The 19,292-nt window shown below is 33.3% G+C and overlaps 1 protein-coding gene across 1 annotated transcript in view; it reads right to left on the bottom strand.

Annotated features, from left to right (window-relative positions):
* The window catches only part of LOC123666558 (solute carrier family 41 member 1-like), a 71,828-nt gene that overhangs the window by 24,187 nt on the left and 28,349 nt on the right, over positions 1-19,292 (bottom strand). Inside the window, exon 2 of the mRNA XM_045600669.1 lies at positions 14,773-14,865. Coding sequence (XP_045456625.1) covers positions 14,773-14,863 — 91 coding nt within the window. The 5' untranslated portion in view covers positions 14,864-14,865. The remainder of the gene's footprint in view (positions 1-14,772; positions 14,866-19,292) is intronic.

Below are 19,292 nucleotides of genomic sequence, written 5' to 3'. Positions count from 1 at the left end.
ATAAAATTTAAAAAAAGTTGCGTACGAAAATTAATATACGTACCTAATTCATGAATGAAATAATCGTTTAACTATTGTTGAATATTTGTTTTGGGTCATCTTTCGATAATATCGTCATTTTATCATTATAATGAGCTTAGTAGATAATAATTACGAAGACATATTGGACAACATGATATGATAAAGTAAATCAAAAAAATCGTTAAATATGTAAAATTTAAGATAAGTCAGTGGAATGAGATTGCGAATTAGAATTGCAGAAAACCGAAATGGTCGGCGCGAACTTATGTCCAGCAGCGGACTGCGATAGGGTGAAGTGAGTAAGCGTGAAGTTAATTTAAAAGCTTATGAGTACTCATTAACTCTACGTATATATCAAAAGACATAACTTATCTGGATTATATTACAGTATAGAATATAGGTTTTTTGGACTTTACTCCTTAATAATCGATTTTCATATAAGGCCATTGGTATGAAAAAAATATGAATTGTAAAGTCTACTGAACGAACGACCTCGTTACGTTTGTGTTAACGCCACTTGATATGGTATTAACCTTTTTTTAGACTACCTAGTAAACCTTTTTTGTGCCTATTAAGACAGCCGATCTGAAGGTGTAAACTCCAGTCGTGCGTCGGAGCTGACACACATTTTTTTTCTACAATTATTATAAACACATTATTAGCAATCTGTTTAAAGAAAAATTTCATCACACATATTTGCATGCGTTAATTTAACAAGTTTAAATTACTCTATGTTATCATTGACCATATGTTGTGCATCGACAAACGCGACAAAGATACAGAATTAGAAAGTTTCTCATTCTTATTAAATCTATAAGATACTCGCATTAGGCGCTATCATAGTAAGACGCGAATAGTTTATCATAGTAAATAATAATAATAATAATAATGTACACTATTAAAAGAAACAACAAAATAATAACATGAAATGAAAGATGTACAAAGGGGGTCTTGTCGCTGAAAGAGCGATATCTTTCAGACAACCTTTGAGTCATCATTCCAGCTTATTGTAGTCCACTGCTGGACATAGGCCTCCACAAGTTCGCGCCTAAAATGCGTGAACTCATGTGTGTTGTCCATAGTCACCACGCTGGGCAGGCGGGTTGGTGACCGCAGGGCTGGCTTTGTCGCACCTAAGACGCTGCTGCCCGTCTTCGGCCTGTGTCTTTCAAAGCCAGCGGTTAGATGGTTATCCCGCCATCGTTCGGCTTCTTAAGTTTCAACAAAATAATAACATGAAATGAAAGATGTACAAAAGAGGTCTTGTCGTTTAAAGAGCGATATCTTCCAGACAACCTTTGAGTATAGGACATGAAACAGAAACTGCAGTTTGGTTACAAATAATTACAAATAGCTATTATCTACACTAAGTTGAGTATTGTCTGTGTTATGTCGAATACAGTGTTCGTAACATTTTGTTTTATTGAAGTTATACTTCATTTGGCACGTTAGGGAAAAATGATGAGTGTAAATTTTTACGATGCGCGCGCACACTGTCACAAAAAACTGATACCCTGAAATTAGCTAGTCAACGAAGAATTTAGCAACGTGAAGTTAACTAGCCAATGAAGTGTAACTTTTTACTCATATTTTTTTACATAAAATTATTATGAGAATAATAAGGAGAAAAAAGTTACTTAACACGCCTGATATTAAATAAAAGCATGATTTGTTTAATAGACGTAATTTTAATGATTTCAGCAATAAATTTACACTAATATAATAGCGCTGAAGAATTTATTTTGTATTAAACCGAATAATTTTCGATAAAGCTAAGGTTAAAGGCGGATTCTGATAACCGTTTTAGGCTTATTATAATTGTGAATCATAAAACTGACTTTGCGCTTGGGGCAAACGTGTTGGTCCAAAGTAAGATGAAACTCTAGTTGTTGTTTACACATTGTCACATTGATAATTCTACTGCGACGTAGAAAGATTTCATTATATACTATGTATTAATTGATAACTTCTATATAAATGTTATTTATATGTATGAGGACATACGCAGATGTCATTGTAATACAAAGGGCATAGTGTTATATTATTAGTAAATAATATTTATTCTATATCATTAAAAAAAACGTAAAAAGGATGTACAAAGGCGGTCTTATCTGTGAAATGAAAGAGCAATCTCCTCCAGACAACCTTTGGGTATAGGACACGACATAGAAAACACAGTTAGGAACTGAACAAATAATTGGTGTGCGAATTAGAATATAATAAGCATACTATATAAGTACCATACAAAACATGTGTAATGATATACATTTCGATAAGTTTCATTTTATAATAAAACTTCATAGTTAAGGTCATTGTGGCTTTCCTTAGGAATACGATCTTCACTTCCGACCTTGCTTACTAGTAAAAACAATGAGAAAATGCTATTGGCCCAAGATGTTGGCTAATTTTGCGCTTTAACACTAGAAGTGCGGGCGTCCCAAATTTGACCCATTTCGAGGTTCTTCTTGTTTTAATTAATAATTTACTATGCGTATAATCGTAACTTTTTGTGACTTTTCATGAAATAAGATGATTGTTATTTATACGAGACTTCAACCACGTAAATGTAATGTAAATATTTTTTTATCCCATTTTACCTCTAAGCGCGATTGTGACAATTTTGACCCAGTCATGGATGTCAGAGTTTAACTTTATATTTCTTCTAAGTTAATCGAAAAAAAAATCAACAATGATTGGTTAGTGTAGGTACTTATGCGTTGTACTTTACCGGCGAAGCGTTGAGGGGGTGTCAGGAGGGGGGCGGTGTGGCACTGGCATCGCTTCATTACTTAGTAAGCGGGCAGCAGTGACGAGAGCGCAACGTATGTTTTGTTTCTGTCACATCGCATTTACGTAACTATTATTTTTGCTCATTATGGCTAAACGTGTTCTAAGACCAGCGGAAATCACGCAACTACTTCAAGATATCGACGAAGACAACTCGGAAGGCGAACCGTTGCATTCATCCGATGAAGAGTGGCAACAATTACCTACTAATAGCGACTTATCGTCATCCGAATCCGATGATGAAAATTATATGAATCAAGTTCAAGATCGGCCAGGTAAATAATGTTATTCTCAATAATATATATATACTAGCCGACTCGTGCCCACTTCGTTGGCCGTTAATTATATTTTTGTGATGCAAATACACAGTGAAGTTTTCATCCCGTTCGCATTTCTCCGACTTGATTTACATATACTATTATTTTTCGTAGATTTTTTTTTTGTTCAATTACATTGAAATATAGCCTATGGTACTTCTAAATAGTGAAGCTTTCTGTTAGTGAAAGAATTTTCATGATCGGATTAGTATTTGCGAAGATTACTTCGTACCAAGAAAGTTAGAAACTTACCTCTTTATAATATAGAAGATATAATTATCAGCGTTGAACTGTTGTATTTTTTTTGTTTGTATTATTGATTTTCGTAATAGCAAATTTGTCTAATTAGTGATAAATTATTTTTTAGGTGAAGAAATTATGATTGTAACTTCTGGCACTGAGAATACAGCTAGGCAATGCAGAGGGCGTGGAAGAATCAGAAATCGTGGTGGATCACGCAGTCGAGGACGAGGCCGAGGCCGGAGTCAGCCATTACTTCGTTTACATGATACATACAATTCTCTGAAAGAAATTCCCTTGGAAACAGAAATTACGGCACCAGATGGAACGAATTGGAAAGTTGAAACAACGAACTGTGCACTCCCAGGTAGGCGAGGTCAACAAAATCTGTTCAAAGATCATGCTGGACCAACTTCGTATGCAAAACGTCATGTGGACGAGACCTGCAGTAGTAGTTGGCGACTTATGATTGACAAAAAAATTTTGAAACAGGTTTTGTCTTGCACTATAGCAGAAGCCCGACGTACGCACTGTCCTGACTGGGTCATTACAATCGAAGAGCTCCAAGCTTTTCTGGCCATTATTTATGTACGTGGGGCAATAGGTGCAAAATGTTTAGATCTGGATGCACTGTGGTCAGTCAAATGGGGTAATGATTTTGTAAAATCCACCATGTCTCGGGATAGATTTAGGGAGATTATGAGGTTTTTGAGATTCGACGTGAGATCTACAAGATCACAAAGACTGCCAACTGACAAGTTTGGATTGATATCTGAAGTGTGGTATAATTTCATTTCTAATGCTCAAAGTTGTTATACGCCAGGACCTTACATAACAATTGATGAACAACTTTTCCCTTCCAAATGTCGATGCAGGTTTACTCAGTTTATGGGTTCAAAACCTGACAAATATGGACAAAAGTTCTGGATGGCCGTAGATAAGGACTCTAAATATATAGTAAACGCATTTCCGTACCTAGGCAAGGATGATGTCAGGTCAAATGAAGAACGTCTTGGAGATTACATAGTAAAAAAATTGATGCAGCCATACCTAAAGAAAGGAAGAAATGTCACTTGTGATAACTTTTTCACCTCTCTATCCCTTGCTGAAAATCTAAAATTAAACGGAACAAGTATTGTTGGTACAATAAACAAAGCTCGTCGGGAAATACCTGCTTGCATCAAACAAGCAAAAGAAGAGTTGTACAGTACAGTGGTACTGAAAAAGGATGATATCACTTTGACAGTATATCAAGGAAAGCACAAAAAAAATGTTCTTCTCCTTAGCACTATGCATCCAGATATTCAAATAGAAACTGGTACAAAAAAGAAACCGGATGTAGTATCATTTTACAATAGTTCAAAGTATGGGGTAGATGTAGTGGATCAAATGGCTCGCAAGTACTCTGTCAAAGCCCCATCTAGGCGTTGGCCAGTTCACACTTTTTATAATTTGCTAGACTTAGCAGCAATAAATTCTTGGATATTGTATTGTGAGCTAAATGAAAAAAAAATCAGCAGAAGGGATTTTATCTTACAGTTAGGAGAAGAATTAGCTGAGCCATATTCAAATATCAGGAAAACCTCTAATGTTCATATCAATATACCAAATGAAATACCTGGACGTCAAGAGAAACGTACTCGTTGTCAGGTAAAGTCTTCTTGTGCCGGTAACAAATCGTGTGTGAAATGCCAAGCTTGTAAGAAAACGGTTTGCAAGAAGTGTACATCGAAAGAATTTTCCATTTGCTCATTATGCGATTCCGAAGAGTAATAATAATTGCACTGCCTTTTTTATAATTTTATTTAATTTTAACTTTAATCATTTGTGATTGTTGTTTCTATTTTAAGCCAAAGTACACCAAAAATATGTGTAATACGTAATAAAAATATTCTATCATAATTACAAGTTTTATTTGTATACATAACTTCAAATTACTGTAACGAAAATGAAATGGACAAAATTGACCCACCCGCGCTTCTAGGGGTGTCAGGATGTTCCGCGCTTCTAGTGTTAATGTGATTGTTGGATTTGGTTTGGATTGTATTGGTGGCCAATTTCTAAAAATTAACTGAGGTAGGGCACAGCAGGAATTTCCTGCTCAAAATATGGAGCAGCCCGACTGGGGAAGTACCTCGACCTTACAGAAGATCACAGCTAAATAATACTGTTTTCAAGCAGTATTGTGTTCCTGTTGGTGAGTAAGGTGACCAGAGCTCCTGGGGGGATTGGGGATTGGGTCGGCAACGCGCTTGCGATACTTCTGGTGTTGCAGGCGTCTATAAGCTACGGCAATCGCTTACCATCAGGTGAGCCGTACGCTTGTTTGCCGACCTAGTGACATAAAAAAAAAAAAAAAAAAAAAAAAAAATTAAAAATGTGTCGAGACGCTTCCCGCTACACAACCACATAAATAATACAAATAATTTTCGTTGTCTTGACGTGCATCGCTATGTGTACGTGTTTGTTAATACAGTTTTTTTAATTATGTCTTAGTAAATTTACAGTCGTCGCAAGGGCAGCTCGTGTTTTATTTGTTGTTAAAAGAGTATAATCAATAAAACTTAATGGTTTTAAAGCACAAAATTGTAATATATTTTTAGTACTTTACTAAAAAACATATATTTACCAAATTGAAAGTGATTTTCTTCATAATACAAAAAAAAAATGCGTGTGTAAAGCCTACGCGATTCATGCATATATACACCATACAGGCTTGGTACATACGCAGAAATGGTACAAAAGAATATATACGAATTTATTGGATGTTGTTTCAATATTGCAATTATTAATATTTATGTGGAAAAAATCGACAATTAAAGATTAATTAAGTCCTCTTTTCGTGATTAAGTGATCGATGACATTTTTGAATGAGTTGAATTGAGCTTTTCGAATATTATTTAGGTCATTAAAATCTTGACTAAAATTACACAATCGTCATAAACATACAAAAATAAAAATAAAAAAATTCTCAAGTTTTCTTTTTGAAGTTAAACTTCTTTACGCGCACTCGACTTTGAGAGTAAGCTGGTGGATGCGTGACGAGAGCGTTACGAAAAGTGTGAGTAAACGGAAGATGAGAGGGAGATATAAGTTAGATGGAGTTAAGGAAGTTTTACTTCTGTCGTGTGATCTTAAGCGCACTCGTTTTATTTATATGTGCAGATAGCAGTTATATACAGGTTTTGTAGTGTACTTAATACCTACTTATGTAGCTTCTGTTACTATTTTTGTTATACTTAGCGATAACGTTTTGACCTTTAAATTCGGTTAAAAAAAACAAAGCAATTAATTAAAACCTTAAGTGAATGGCTTAACCTAGGTTCTGATCATAATAGGAGCTAACTCAAAGTGTAACTTTTTTTTTCCGGTGACGTCATAACTTGCGTTCACTTATTGTTTTGCAAGTAAAATTTTAACACTTTTTCTGTTTCATAATTGTCTTCGTTATGATTTTATACATTAATACTTATGTAAAATAAACAATGCAAAATGGATTCTGTTCGTTTGTTAAGCGCTCCTTTTATGTATTTTTTTTTTGTAGGCGATCACGATACGGCTAAATAGTGGTTAATGACAAATAAAGGACAATTTAGGTAAAGCTAAATCTCAATAATCTAAAGCTTTGGAATTTCTTACATAAAATACGTCATAATTACGTTCAAAGTCATATCATAAGATTTTAAAGGTTTTATATATTATTTATTAACTTAATTTATTTACTGAATTTAAGCAAGTAATGGATTATCCATTCTAATATGAAAAAAATTGTAATAAAATATTTCTTTACTTTATATACTGATAAATTTGAAAACTACTAAAGCTATTTTAATAATTCTTACACAATTAAAAAGCCACCTTATCCAAGAATAATATAGGCTATAAAACATAACAGTATAGTTCATTGTAATGGCCCAGTATGCAAAAAATATTTTACGCGCGGAAATTAACAAATTGAATTAGAGAATTTATTAATAATAATAAATTACCTAGTATAACATATCCTTCCTTTTTTCTCCAACATTTCTTCAGAAATATCTCTATGTCGAAAAGGTTGTAGTACGTCATCTTCAATAAATTATATTAAACACACTTTAAAACATTAAACGATCTATCACGATCACAAGAAACATAAAACTGAGCGACACAAAACAGAAAACGCGGAAACAATTTAGCTATTTCCTATGTAAAAACACATTTCTTTTTTGACGCTTTAATGACAAATTCTAAAAAAATATATAGCCTTTGTCACAGCTACGAAGAATTGAATTTTTTGCCTTTATATTAAAATTTCACTGTACAGTCACATTTTCGGTCACAAATTATAAATATTTTTACTGCGTGCGAATAACGTTATAATTTAACAGCGGGTACTCATCGAATGCCACGCTTTTAGTGAATGCATTTAACAATTTTAACATGTTGACGTTCACACAAACGGTGGCGTGCGTTTACAAGGTTTGTTTATTGTTGATAGTGTAGTGAGTTTGTATTTAAATTTAAGTGTTGCCGAATTGGGGAATTTTCCCCTAAATTTAGGGATATTTTGCAAATAGCGGGAAAGTTTTAGGGGATAAATTTTTTTAGGTTTTTTTTTGGGAATTTTGAATTAGTCAGAGCGTAAAATATTTTAATATATAAAAAAAAAACTAATAAAAATTTAAATTAAACTATTAAATAACTTCAACTACTTCTAAAAAAAACTAATAAAAAATAATAATAATATTAATTAGTGAAGTGTCACTTCACTCACTTCAGCCAATCGCAGTCCACTGCTATTTTAATATAAAAAAAAAACTAATAAAAAATAAAAATTCCTCAATTCACTCACTTCAGCCTATCGCAGTCCGCTGCTGGACATAGGCTTCCACAAGTTCGCGCCAAAAATGGCGTTCACTCATGTATGTTGCCCATAGCCACCACGCTGGGCAGGCGGGTTGGTGACCGCTTCCTCAATTACCAATTTTTAAATGAACATGTTCGATAAATATACTTAAAAAGCATAGTATACAAAATAATTTATTTTCTACTTTAAAACTAATTAAAAAAAAAAATATTACAAATTAATTGTGCACTTATAACTGTTAACTTTTACTGTTAAAGGTTGAATTGATTATTGATCAGATTCATTTATTCCGTAAGGATAAATTAGGGGAGATGAGATGTCCGGTTAAATCTCATCAAACACCATTTACCCATTTTTTTTTTTTAAGCTGAGAGAACGAAAGTGAATTTAAATGATATATATTTTTTAAGAAAATTAATATATATTATGTTTTTAAATACAGAAAAAAAATTATTGTTCTTTTTTTCTAGTTTAAACATAAATCTGCTTTAGGTCTTACAATATTAATGGATAAAATTAAAAGTAACATTTAGTATGTAAGCCTTTGGGGGAAAAAATAATGTTTTGATGTCCTCAAAACTCAATAATCATACTCGTATATTTACTAAACAAATTATTTTAAGAGTACATTTTGGACTTCGAATCTTTCTTCCTTAACAACATTCTTAGAGCAAAGTAAATATTTTATAGTAGTTTTAATTATTTTTATTCGTATTATTATTATTATTATTTATTATTATTTTGCAATCGTTATTTTCTTTTGATATTTATTTATTAACTAGCTGTGCTCGCGACTTCATCCGCGCAGAATTTGACAAAACAGTTATTGTTCCGTTTGCAATGTTACAAAAAATAAATAAATTTCTAAAATAAAAGTAGCCTAAGCTACTCCTTATTACATCAGCTCTCTGCCAGTGAAAGTCCCGTCAAAATCGGTCCCGCCGTTTCAGAGATTATCTGGAATGAACCGACATTCCGATTTTATTTATTTGTAGTATAGACTAGCAGTTGAACAGTAGCGTTGTGTCGTTTTGTCGCGTTCTACATCAAATCGACCGTGAAATTGTTTATTAATAATATAAATGAAATATATATGTATGTATATCTTATTTCATAACATTGTGGTTTTTGTCTGGTATGTATTTCAAGTTCATGAAATTTATTTATTTAATTTGATTAATACATTTGTTTTCATTCATTCATTTGGATTAATGGCTATAAGTTTATATAATTTACATTTATGCATGCATTACGCCTGTCCTACTGCTGGGCATAGGCCTCTTTCTCGAAGAAGGATTGGAGCTTAATCCACCACGCTGATCCACTGCGGGCTTACGGATATGTTCCCTTGGGGAACTTTCCTAGCACGAGTAACGATCGCTATCAAGTATTTATGATAACTGGGACCGACTGCTTAACGTGCTTACCGAGGCACCGTAGGGAGATCCACAAGGAAAGACATTCAAACCGGAAAGTAATATTTGTATAAGTACAAATATCTATCCCGAGCGGGATTTGAACTCGCAAACCGTCTGTGTTAAGACGACTACTGCCACCACTATAACAGAGCGGTGTATATAATTTATTATAGTTTTTTATTCATGCGTCGAAAACAGAACTCGTCGTAAATAGGGAAATTATCCACCAACCCGCAATGGAGCAGCGTGGTAGATTAAACTCCAACCTTTCTCCTTTATGGAATCTTCCTATGCCCAGCTGTGGGACGTTACGGATTAAATCATCATATCATTAAAATTACTAGTAGCTATTATACTTACCGTATCAGTACTATCTCTTACCGTTGTGTTTCAACTGACGGCGTTTTAATATACTACGATTTAATTCGTCAATGGATGCCCCTTGACGAATTAAACACTACGATGACGACACTAGATGATATGATCATAAAGTAACAGCGACCAGTAAAATTCTTAAAGGCAATACTTCATAATGGCAAACTTCTTCTTAAGGAAAAATGTTAAGCGATTGATCCCAGGAATATGGAACAATAGTATCTATCCTCTAGGTACCTATATCTTTAGCGATTATTATATTTTATTCCCTAGTTCTATATCTAAGCTATTTCAATTGATTATTGTTTTGTATCCATAATCATTATATGATAATCGTGATAAATGCGGCGATCGTTTTGTATTTCAACTATTTTTTTTAATTATGAGAAGATATTATCACCAGCAAAGTTGTGTGAATAGCCAAAATATAGGAAACATTAGGAACTCTTATATTTAACAATCAAATTGTTATCGCTCAACGCCAGGCCTGTATTCAGAAAACGTTCTGTTCAACGGACTGTTAAATTTCAAACACAATATGTTTTGAACAGTAATCGTGTTACAAAAAACAAGGCTGTTATGTTATAATATTTTTCGTAACGCATTATTAGATTATAGATCTCAATTGATTTTAAATGGGTCCACATGACACGCATCGCCTTTCGATTAATTTTTTTATTAAAATTAGTCAATCCATTCAAAGTTCTGAAGTAACATTCATGAAAAATACAATCGAATTGAGATTCTTCTATCTTTTGAAAGTCTGTCAAAAATTATCCAATTGGGTGGAGTCGTACGCAAACGCTACGCGTGTATACATTTATATAGATAAATAAAATAAATAATTACAGTATTAAACGTAAAATAATGAACTTAAATCAATAATATAAATCTAATTTAAAGGCCAATAAAACAATAACAGAATCAGAATCTCACGGTCTTTCCCAGAACTTTCTTAACAATAATAATTGACGTATCTACTTTATATACATTACACAATGTAATTTACATAAGTATATATACATTAAAAACGTTCCCGCATAAATTAATTTTACTTCACTGTTTGTAAACTAGATTTATCACGCGATTTTACCCACTTTTATGTTTATAGCCGCGCTTATATGAATCATAGAGTAAAGTTAGCCTATAGTTATCTATGTGACGGCGTCAGCGATGGCAGAGCGATAGTGCCGTCATTATAGTCAATAGGTAATCGAGGATTTGACTCGAAATAATAACCAACAAAAACGCCAGTCTACACCGATCATGAAGGTATCGGTAAACCGACAATTTCATTTTGGACAAGTGACTGACCCAGTTGGTGCCCGAATCCATTCTCCCCTGCACCATCGTCACTCTCCAAAGCGAATCTGTTCGCGTGTCGCCATTTTTTTTTACACAAGTAGGTCGGTAAACAAGCGTACGGCTCACTTGATGGTAAGCGATTACCGCAGTTTATAGACGCCTGCAAAACCAGAAACTGCAAAACCAGCGCATTACCGACCCTATCCCCAATCCCCCAGGAGCTCTGGTCACATTACTCACCAACAGGAACACAACACTGCTTGAAAGCTATATTATTTAGCTGTGATCTTCTGTAAGGTCGCGGTACTTCCGTACGTACTACGAGCTGCTCCAGATTTTGCGCAAGATATTTCCTACTGTCCTTACCTCAGTTTAGTCATATTAAATGACGTTACGGCGTTTACCATTCTCTTCGTATTAGAGTAAATAAAATTATAACTCACTAACTGCACATATCCTGCGCGTTGCTACGCTTTTTTATGCATACCAACTCAGAAACCTTTGTGAATGATAGTTTACGATTCTATAAAGGACATACAGATACATAATTATATATAACGTACTCGTATTTATTAGTTTTACAATATCGCCTCATATGTGTACAATTCTTTCAATGTGCCCGCCCTTACAATAACAATTTTTAATAACTCTCTTTCAACGCGCCGACATACACAGTACAAGCGATATATTGTTCATTAATAAATTAGCAATGTATTATTTAAACAATATCGTTTTCCGCAACATAAGTATATGATCAGACTTTCTAAGCTAAAATGTTTTAGTAGGAGTAGTGAGTAGACAAATAACAATATTAATTTAAATTTAATAGAAATAATAATTTGCTGTGTGGTTACGGCAATGAAGAATATAACCACCGCCTCTCTTCCTGTGGGTATCGTAAGGGGCGACTAAGGGATAACACAGTTCTATTACCACCTTGGAACTTAAAAAGCCGACCGATGACGTGATAACCATCCAACTACTGGCTTTGAAATAGACAGGCAGTAGACGAGCAGCAGCGTCTTCGGTGCGACAAAGCCAGCTCAGCGGTCACCAACCCGTCTGCCCAGCGTGGTGACTATGGGCAAAAAACATGAGTTCACACCATTTTTGGCGTGAACTTGTGGAGGTCTATGTCCATCAGTGGACTGTGATAGGCTGAAATGATGATGATGATGATGAGAAATTATAAATACAAATATTAAAAATATTATTTCTGATCGACCTTAATACTGCATTTAATTAACGCTATTTAAGATTTTAATACCAAGAAATAAGTGGTGGGCATACGTCTATCAAAACATTAAAAAAACACGAACAAAAATAAAATAGTATTAGAAGACATTATTATATATAATTTAAAGTTATGTCTTCTATGTAATTAAGATAAATCTAATGATATCATAGCATTTTGTAAAATAGATCGAACATTAATTGACTTTTAAAATTGTATTTCCATTTATAAACATCAATATTATTATTTTTTATTTCGATTTCAAAAAAAGTTGCAACTCACCCAAATTCGAATCCATTATTGACATGTGAGCACGTCTATACTCGCTTCAGCCTGTAATACCTACTGGGCATAGGCCTCTTTCTCCATGTAGGAGAAGGATCAGAGCTTAATCCACCACGCTGATCCAATACGGGTTACAAAACGTACATTTTAGTATTATCGTAGTTGTATTGACACCAGAACACTTCAGCCTGTAATATCCTACTGCTGGACATAGGCCTCTTTCGCCATGTAGGAGAAGGATCAGAGCTTAATCCACCACGCTGCTCCAATACGGGTTGGCGGATATATTCCCCACGATGGAAGTAACGATCGCTATCAGGTGTACATGATAACAACCGGGACTTTACGTGCTCTCCGATGCACGGTGGGGTGCTCCGATCCACAAGGACTGCACAAACACTCAGACCACGGCAAACACCTGTATGGCCAATACAAATGTTTGTCATGTGCGGGGATCGAACCCGCAACTGCCAGCGCAACAGGTACAATCCATGGCTGTAACCGTTGCGCCAACGCGGCGTCTACACTCAGTCAATTGAAATCGAAATTAGCGAAATATGATTTTTTATTTTATCTTTTATAGATAAATCTGATCAACAATACATCACAGCCTTATCACAACCTTATAACGAATTGAATCATTAAAAAAAATACTAGATAAACTAGAAATTTTGAGATTACATAAAAAAACAAAAATTAAAAAATCTATTTTTATGCAGAAATAAGAATTTTGTCGTAGTAAATGTGTAATAAAGTGCAATAAATAAATAAAAAATGTATTGTAAATATAAAAAGCTCATTTGTATAAAAGTAATCTAAATTAATCCTATTATAAATGCGAAAGTAGCTCTGTCTGTCTGTCTGTCGCGCGTTCACGCCAAAACTACTGAACCGATTTAAATGAAATTTGGTGCACAGATAGCGGCCTGAGGGCCTATGTCTATATGGGTATATAGGCTACATTTTAATGCGAAAAGGGGGTGTAATAGGTTGAAAGGTGGGGATGAAAGTTGTATGGAAGTATCGTCATGTTTAGAGCTAAAAGCTTGGAATCCCTCCTTACCCTCAAGGGTGTAAAATAACAATAGGAAATAGAGGATGTAAGTTTGTATGGAAATATATAAAGTTTATATGAATATTTTATAAGTTTGCGACAAGAGACAAAATATTAAAGTTATTCTGATGTCCAAAATAAACCAAAAGATATATCGAAAAAATGTTGTTCAAATTCACTATTTTACACGGACGAGGTCGCGGGCACATCTAGTATTATGATAAAATAAAAATACTGGTCTGTAAAACTATTGTTAAAATCATTTCCATGAAACATTAGAATATGAATAAATTTATTTCAAATATAAGTTACAATGTTATATATACATATGCTAGGTTTCGATTTAATTTAAAACGGTCTATATAATTATTATATGTAACATAAACGTATTAGATTTCATTTATATAAATGATGTGTACTATGGTCACATGTTAGTTTTTTTCATTTATTTTGTAACTCTGCGAACTGAACGAAGACGCGGACGACGAGACTCCACGCGGACGAAGTCGCGGTCACAGCTAGTATATAATAGAAATATAAAATATATGTGTACGCAAAAATTAATTTTTTACTTATATTATAAAAGGACATTATTGGGAGGTAATTCTCGAAATTGATTATCTCGAAATTGAATATCTCGAAATTTAAGTTTTTCAGCTTTCTGTACACAATTTTTGAGTTACTTCTTTTGAATATTACAATTAATTTAATTTCTTTTAAACAAAATCTAATATAATGTAAATTTTTTGCAAATTATTTCAAATTATCCTCATAAAAAAAGTAGTGGTTTAGAATCGAGTCACTTAATTAGCTTTATTTATCTTTATGGTACCGACATCTAACGGGGTAGCCTCAAGAAATATCTAAATTATGTAGGAACAGCAACTTACCGCTAATAGTAAATATCGGGTTTCCGTTGACGTGAGGAGAGTAGAATTCGACTTTATCTGACGGTTTGACAACATCGGGTGCTCCAACCATGCCTGGAACAAGAGAAAGACATAATTAAAAATCATATTACCTAATATTCAACATTTATTGACTACTGATTACTAAGCAAAAGCTTCATCTAAGTATAGGAAGTAAAATGGCGGGGTTTTATGTCCTAACTTATTCACATAGCGAGAGGACCTTACACGTACATTATTAGTATTAGTACACATACATTATTACATTATTAGTATTTGTGACATAACATATACACTGATTTTCGTTCTCCCATCTGTTGGCGTTAACGATCTCGAGAATGGTTCGACCAATTCGACTAATTAATTTTTTTCTATGTTCCTTAAGGCCCACGGAAGGTTTTAATAGTAAAAAATAACAAAAAATTTAATTTTAACTTTTGACAGAAAGAAGTCTAGTATGATAATAAGGCAAACAGAAAGGATATATAAATATATAATATCCTTACATAGTATAAAACAAAATCGCTTCCCGCTGTCTGTGTGAGTGAGATCTTTAAAATTACGCAACGGATTTTGATGCAGTTTTCTTTAGTAAATAGAGTGATTCCAGAGGAAGGTTTTATATAATACATGCATAATATTCTATATTGTTCTATATTGTTGGAACACTGATAGTTTTTGCAACCGTGCGAAGCAGGGGCGGATCGCTAGTAAGTAATAAACGAAGTAATTCTTCGATTTATTAACCCTCTATAATTGAATGGTGTTTTGTTAATCTTGTACGATAATTATTTTTTGCTATGTATCAAAACAAGAACAAGTAAACAATATCATAAATAAACATGACACATTAAATCGGCTCTCGAGATAAAAAAGAAAGAATACTGAATCATTATGATTCAACAAACATTAGTATATCTTAGTTGGTTAAAAATTAAAATAATTATATTTTATTATATTGTTTTCTAATGTTTAAGCGAATTCTACTAATTTAATGAAACAACTTTTTTCGGATTTTATCGCGGTTTATTAACTTTTGATGTCCGACGTTTCGGATACTTTACAGCAACCATGGTCACGGGAGGACTGAGGTGTCAGACGTCCTAACGTTACAAAGTTATTCGAAACTACCCGACATACATCAATATTTTATTTACTCCTATCTACGCAGAATCTATATTTTATTACTTTATTTTATACTTTATTGTTTTCTTATGTTTACGCAAATTTCACTCATTGTAATGAAAAAAAACTTTTTCGGATTTTATCGCGGTTTATTAAGTTTTTCAACCATGGTTACGGGAGGACATGGTTGCTGTAAACTATCCGAAATATCAGGCATTTAAAAAACTTAATAAACCGCGATTAAATCAGGAAAAGTTGTTTCGTTATAATAATTATACTTTGTTATGTTTCAAATGTTGAATTTTCGACTATTGTTACAGAGTTTTTTTTTTTGATAAAACTATATAGTACAGAACAAATGTTACTGTATTCCAAAATATAAAATAAAGAAGAAAAAACAAAATTGAATGTAAGAAGGTAAACAACCCGTAAAACTAAATGGAAAATTCTTCTTTAGACTTCAAAAGATATAAACATCTTCTTTGAAACATATATTATTACATACAGAGTTTGAATGTATATTTTGTAAGCTCTTTTAGCACTATCTATGTAGAGTAAATGAAACATATTATTGTAAATTGATAGTTAAAATGCGACTTAATTACAATATCTAAAAATTGTGTTTGTGCAATTGACACAAGGCAGAAGTTAAGCTTCGAAAAAATATACTACGAGAGACTTTTAACGATATTGTAAAATACTGTAATATATTCTATCTCATTCTCTCCTATACATTTATGATTGTCTCTTTATCGTGACGCATTTTCGTTTCAACGAGTTTCCAATCGCAACGATTCTAAAGAATCTCTTCAAACACAATAGCTTGGAATAGTTTTACATCTACGATTTAAGCATATCAGACCATCATACTTATGTTAAGAAAATCAGACCTCTTAATCTAACATATTTCAAACATATTCGTATATATTCCAGACTCTGTTTGAATGAATGAACTTGTAGTCTATTCAAATAATTATAACACTCCTACAGAAATGAATCATAAATCTATAATTAAATTATAAATTTTCTTAAATAACACAACTAATTATGTTAATTATGGTCCAAAATTCAGCTCGGCCTAAGACAGTTTAATTTGGTCTAAAATCAGGTTTGTGCTGTGTGGCTACGGCACTAAAGAATTTAGGCACCCTCTCTCTTCCCGTGGGTGTCGTAAGAGGCGACTAAGGGATAACAAGGTTCCACAACCACCTTGGAACTTAAGAAGCCGACCGATGGCGGGATAACCATCCAACTGCTGGCTTTGAAATACACAGGCCGAAGACGGGCAGCAGCGTCTTCGGTGCGACAAAGCCCGTACTGCGGTCACCAACCCGCCTGCCCAGCGTGGTGACTAAGGGCAAAACACATGAGTTCACGTTATTTTTGGCGTGAACTTGTGGAGGCCTATGTCTAGCAGTGGACTGTATAGGCTGTAATGATGTAATGATGAAAATCAGGTTTGACCAGAAATATACACTATGTTATCTTGATTAACAGACCTAATTATCCCATTAAAATGTGTGAGATAAAAAAATGTGTCCACATTTAAAAGTCGTTTAAAATTAATCTTTTAAATAAAATTCTCGTGTCACAATGTTAGTTACCATACTCCTCCGAAACGGCTTGACCGATTTTTATGAAATTTTGTGTGCGTATCGGGTAGGTCTGAGAATCGGCCAGCATCTATTTTTCATACCTCTAAGTTATAAGGGGGGGGGGGGGGGGGTTAATAACATATATGGCAAAACAACATTTTCGGGGTCAGCTAGTCTTCGTGTCACAATGTTAGATACAATACTACTCCGAAATGGCTGGACCGATTTTTATGAAATTTTGTGTGTATATCGGGTAGGTCTGAGAATCGGCTAACATCAATTTTTCATACCCCTAAGTTATAAGGCAGGGGAGAATAAGGGGGGTTAATAACATATATTGCAAAACAAGATTTTCGCGGTCAGATAGTCTTCGTGTCACAATGTTAGATGCAATACTACTCCGAATCGGCTGGACCGATTTTTATGAAATTTTGTGTGCATATCGGGTAGTTCTGAGAATCAGCCAACATCTATTTTTCATAGCCGCTAAGCCTGTGTCCAGCAGTGGACTGCGATAGGCTGAAGTCAAATAATAATTACTACAAACAAAACATCTTTTAGAATTTTACGCTGTTTGTCTATCCTTTTCCTACATAGAGAAAAGGCATATATGTCCAGTAGTGGGATGTTGCAGGCTGAATCGTAATTGTTTTTCATTTTTTTTATTTATAAACAAAGTGTCCCAGAAAGTAAAATTGATTTAATGAAATTTAACATTGTAAGAAATTATGTACTTAGGTCGCAGTAAAAAAAACGTGATTAAATTTTTAATTACGACTCAAATAAAGTTAGTAGTAGTTAACATCTACGCAAGCAACACTGCGCGGATCGGCTAGTTAAATAATATAACTTATATTTAAAACTAAAAAACGAGCTGCAATATTAATTCGACCACGGCTTTAATGTTATTAGAAAATAATAGGTATGTTGATTCATGCAAAATAGTTTTATTAATCTCAAGGGACTGCTGAAGGTCATGCAATGATAAAATAAATAACTTTGTGATGTTTTTAAATTTTTTATACACTAAATCTATATATATGAAATAGCAAATGTTAAATATATTTTTATGAGTATGTTAATTATAAATATTATGATACAGTCTGCTAGGAACTCGTTTTGTCTATCTTATTAACAGAACTCTGTGTTGGGTCCTAATTAATAAGGATAATAAAAGTCTTCGAGATCGTTATTAATACTACTGGTCGCCCAGTGGCCGAAACTTGACCATAATTATTTAAATTATAATTAGTTTGAACAATATTAAGGTTCTGTTGTCACAGACTACTTTTATAACAATAAACAAAACAGTATATATGCGTGTGTGTCAAATACACGGTAGTATGTGTAGTGTTTTTTATTGATTTGTATGTTAATGCATAATTTAAAAAAAAATATATTAGCATTCTGCACACCTTCTCTATATAAAATATAAGTGTGCGAAATTTCATACTCCTCCGTCCGCGCAACCATCCGTACAAAGTTTTTGCTTCACGTATTTATATATGGATAGATTAAATAACATTATAGTTTTCTTAAATTTTCTAAAATCCACCTATTCAGTTTATTTTTAAATATTTGTATTTTATTTAGGAAATTCGATCCGGGCCTTTTTCTCATCACGGGATTTCGGTATTGACGATATTAGAATTTCACAAAACATAGTTAAAAACACATAAAAATAGTTTTGATTCAGACTTTTGCAATTGTAATCACATTTTTGAACTTTTATAGGATCGTTTATGAATCATAACTACTATTCAACACTAATTATGAACATAA

Source organism: Melitaea cinxia, chromosome 26 (assembly GCF_905220565.1).
Source record: "Melitaea cinxia chromosome 26, ilMelCinx1.1, whole genome shotgun sequence".
NCBI lineage: Eukaryota > Metazoa > Arthropoda > Insecta > Lepidoptera > Nymphalidae > Melitaea > Melitaea cinxia.
The sequence above is the reverse complement of the archived record's forward strand: the minus strand, read 5'-3'. Positions and strand labels throughout refer to the sequence as shown.